Source organism: Coffea eugenioides, chromosome 3 (assembly GCF_003713205.1).
Source record: "Coffea eugenioides isolate CCC68of chromosome 3, Ceug_1.0, whole genome shotgun sequence".
NCBI classification, from domain to species: domain Eukaryota; kingdom Viridiplantae; phylum Streptophyta; class Magnoliopsida; order Gentianales; family Rubiaceae; genus Coffea; species Coffea eugenioides.
The window spans coordinates 10791350-10794774 of NC_040037.1; the positions used below are offsets into that span (position 1 = coordinate 10791350).

At 33.5% G+C, this 3425-nt stretch overlaps 1 protein-coding gene across 1 annotated transcript; it reads right to left on the reverse strand.

Annotated features, from left to right (window-relative positions):
* Positions 1 to 365: 365 nt before the first annotated feature.
* On the reverse strand, positions 366 to 1465 carry LOC113765260. Its single transcript, XM_027309378.1, has 2 exons — positions 1326 to 1465; positions 366 to 963 (listed from the first exon to the last, which is right to left on the reverse strand). Exons 1-2 carry the CDS (start codon positions 1374 to 1376, stop codon positions 649 to 651), a joined length of 366 nt encoding a protein of 121 aa, XP_027165179.1. The 5' UTR covers positions 1377 to 1465; the 3' UTR covers positions 366 to 648.
* Positions 1466 to 3425: the final 1960 nt, after the last annotated feature.

Consider the following 3425-nt stretch of genomic DNA (forward strand, 5'->3'; position numbering starts at 1 on the left):
ACGTGATAAAATATAAAATTATAAGGAGTTAAAATATCATACACATTATATTTATATTTTTTAATCACTTCAGTCACTTTAGTTTTTAAATAAAAGTAATTTGAATATTTTTATAGATCCTGTTATAGAGGATTATTTCTATCAATTTGATACTTTAATTCAAATCATAAAGAAGTTTTGTATTGATTTTAAAATCATGATAGATTATGTGAAAAATTATCAAATCGTAGGAAGGCAAAGTGTACTTTACTCTCGAGAATATGACTTTCTTGAACTTCCTGTTTTAACCATCACATTGTACGATTGCCACATGGCATCAAAGAATAAGAGCTTGAATACCTTGGACAACTGACAAACCGACAAAAGAACAAAAAGAAAGTGACGAAGCCATCATATTTAATGGTGCATTTTTATTGGTATAAGTGCACCTTTATCACACAGGAATACAAACTCAAACATAAACGGTGATTTTTATTTATTTAATGGTGCATTTTTATTGGTACAACTGCACCTTTAATGTACTAGTAGCACCGTAGGGAGACGTATGCATGACAGCAGTACATCATCCATGCATAAACTGAAAACCAACCATAAACACTATATATAATTCATGTCATTGATCCTCAGCTGATCAAGAGTAGTGCGTGGTCAATTATTGTTATTATTGTACCACATGAATTCATAAGTGTGACCATTGCCCGTCCCTGCATCACAAACGTATGCTACGTCGTGATGTGTGCCCTTAACATCCTGAGTTATAATGGCAAGCATGTAGAAAGTGCCACCATGGGGCCAGCAGAAGCCGAATTCTACATTGGTGAAAACCCGAGCGGTATCGTTCCGCTCGTTGTACTTTTTAACTGCAAATTTTGCGGTCTCAATCACATTAGGGTCTGTCGGGTTGACGGTTGACGCCATAGGAACACAATAAGAGTTTTTTAGACCACCACCCATCATGTTTTTCTGCAAACCCCAAACATTATTTTTCAGTAAGAAAACCCAAAGCAGTTGAGTTCCCGAAATCGGTTAGACGAAGGAACAACCAGAAAACTAAAGCCAACCAATCAATTGCTCGGACGAAGCTTTATTATCAAACTATTCAAGAGACCGCCTACCCATATGCATGTAGACAACTAGAAATATAAAATAATGCTACCCATATGAATGTTCAAATTACTTTACTTTAATTTTACTTCAAATTACTTTACTTTAATTTTCAAACGTTTCTATACAAGTTGTTTATAAGTTGATTCCCAAAACCATGCACACACAAACTTGAAAAAGAAAGAAATCCAAGTCTAGCAAGGCATACAATCACTATTCACCTGTCCAGCACCAATAGCAGCTGTAGCGGATCTGGCTGCGACCGTAGACATTTTTTCCTTGAGGAACTAGCTAGCTTATAAGTATGAAGTAGATTTTTGCAATTGCTTGTGAGTATCGAAAACTTGAGAGCTGAGTTTAGTACATTGAAATAACAAGCCAGGCTCCTTGTATTTATAGGCCATCTTTTTTCACCCAAAAATGCGATAGTGTATCCCATAAATTAATTTAGCGTGCTGGGCATAATCATTAGAATTATCCGACTTTGGCACCAGCATGGTCTTCTTCTTCCGGAAACGGAATTTGACTAACTAAACCTTAATCCCAGAAGTCAACCCAAAAGCCACCAGCATGGTCCACCACCACGGAAAACGCCGATAGCTAATCGAGTGACACGAATCTGCGTGAAATTCCCGCACCGGCCGTATCATACATAGGCCTTTCCGAACTTTTCGCAGAGGTTATTTTGATACCTTTAGCAGAATCTCATCTATATAAGGGTTGGATAGCTTATGCGAATATTGAATCCGAATGAATTCTTAAATGCCTATGATATAATTTGAATTCTTGCTGGTTAATGGGTTTTGCAAATTGTAAAGGCTAGAAAACTATCAAATTGTTAATTAAGCCCGATTATACACTAATTTTAATTCTTCTAAATATGTAGTATATGAATACTTGTTTTATGCTAATGCATGTGCAACGGAAATTAAGCCCGATTATAGAAAACTTGTTTTATGGTAAGTTTTGTCATTATATTATACTTTCGTTTTTGGCTAGCAGGTGCTTATTGAGCACTCGATAAGAAAGGGTCTAGGTATTAGTTTTTTGAAAAAATATAGTTAATTTAGGAAAGTATTACAATTAAAGGGGTGTTTTTTTAATAGGTAGGAGGTCTTTGAAAGAGGTATTACAATTAAAGAGGTATTGGTATTAAAGAGGCATTAGTTTTTTGAAAAAATATAGTTAATTTAGGAAAGTATTACAATTAAAGGGGTGTTTTTTTTAATAGGTAGGAGGTCTTTGAAAGAGGTATTACAATTAAAGAGGTATTGGTATTAAAGAGGCATTAGTTTTTTGAAAAAATATAGTTAATTTAGGAAAGTATTACAATTAAAGAGGTGCTTTTTTTTTAATGTAAGTATGAGGTCTTTTACTTACAATTTCTTCCACTTTACCACCCAACCTAACCTCCTCCAAAAATATGAGTGCAATAGATATGAGTGTATATATTTATATAGTTATTACGTATAATTTAGGTATTTAATGAGTGTCCAATGGGCACCCATTACAAAAAAATCCTTATACTTTTAACATAACAGATTTTAGAACTGAGTGAGTATTTATAAGATAGGGGCCGGATAGTTTTTCTAAAATCTTAAGAATAAGGAAGCTATTAGGTAGGTAGTTTCATCAGATACAAAAACAATTTATGTTCTGTAATTTTCAAAATGACAAGGGGGAAGATTGGATTGGGTGGTATGGGAGGAGAGAGTATAAGCAAGAGGTCTCGGGTTTAAATCCTCCCATTTACATTAAAAAAAATTGCAAAAAAAAAAGACAGCCTCTAGGCTTTGCTTTTTCACTTATCAAAATATGGTTACATTTATTAGCTAAATTACTAATCACACCATTAATGCCAAAAAAATTAAAATTTATTTTACCAATTGGTCGTTGTGTCTCATCTTAGATGCAAGTACAATTAAGTTTCACCGACAAATGTACTTGCCTCATCTTCATTTCACTGTAAAAAATAAAGGTCTTCTGCAAGGGGTTTGGATTAAGTTTCAATCCGATTTTTAGTGCTTTCTTATGCAAAAGAAGCTTCGGATTTCATGCAAGATTTAGAACCCAAACTACATAATTGTCTAATACAATACAGGATTTGACTGGCGTCCAATAGACACTCATCAAGATATTTATTTTTTACTTAAGTGTAGCTAACTTGAATAGTGTCTAAATGCACGCGCAGAATAATAATGGGTGTGCATCTTGTGACAAATAAGCTAATAGCATATTCACACTAGTAATTAAGTATATTGTCAAAAATATTATTGAACTAGAAGTAGTAAAATATAAAATCATAACTTGTATAATATTTA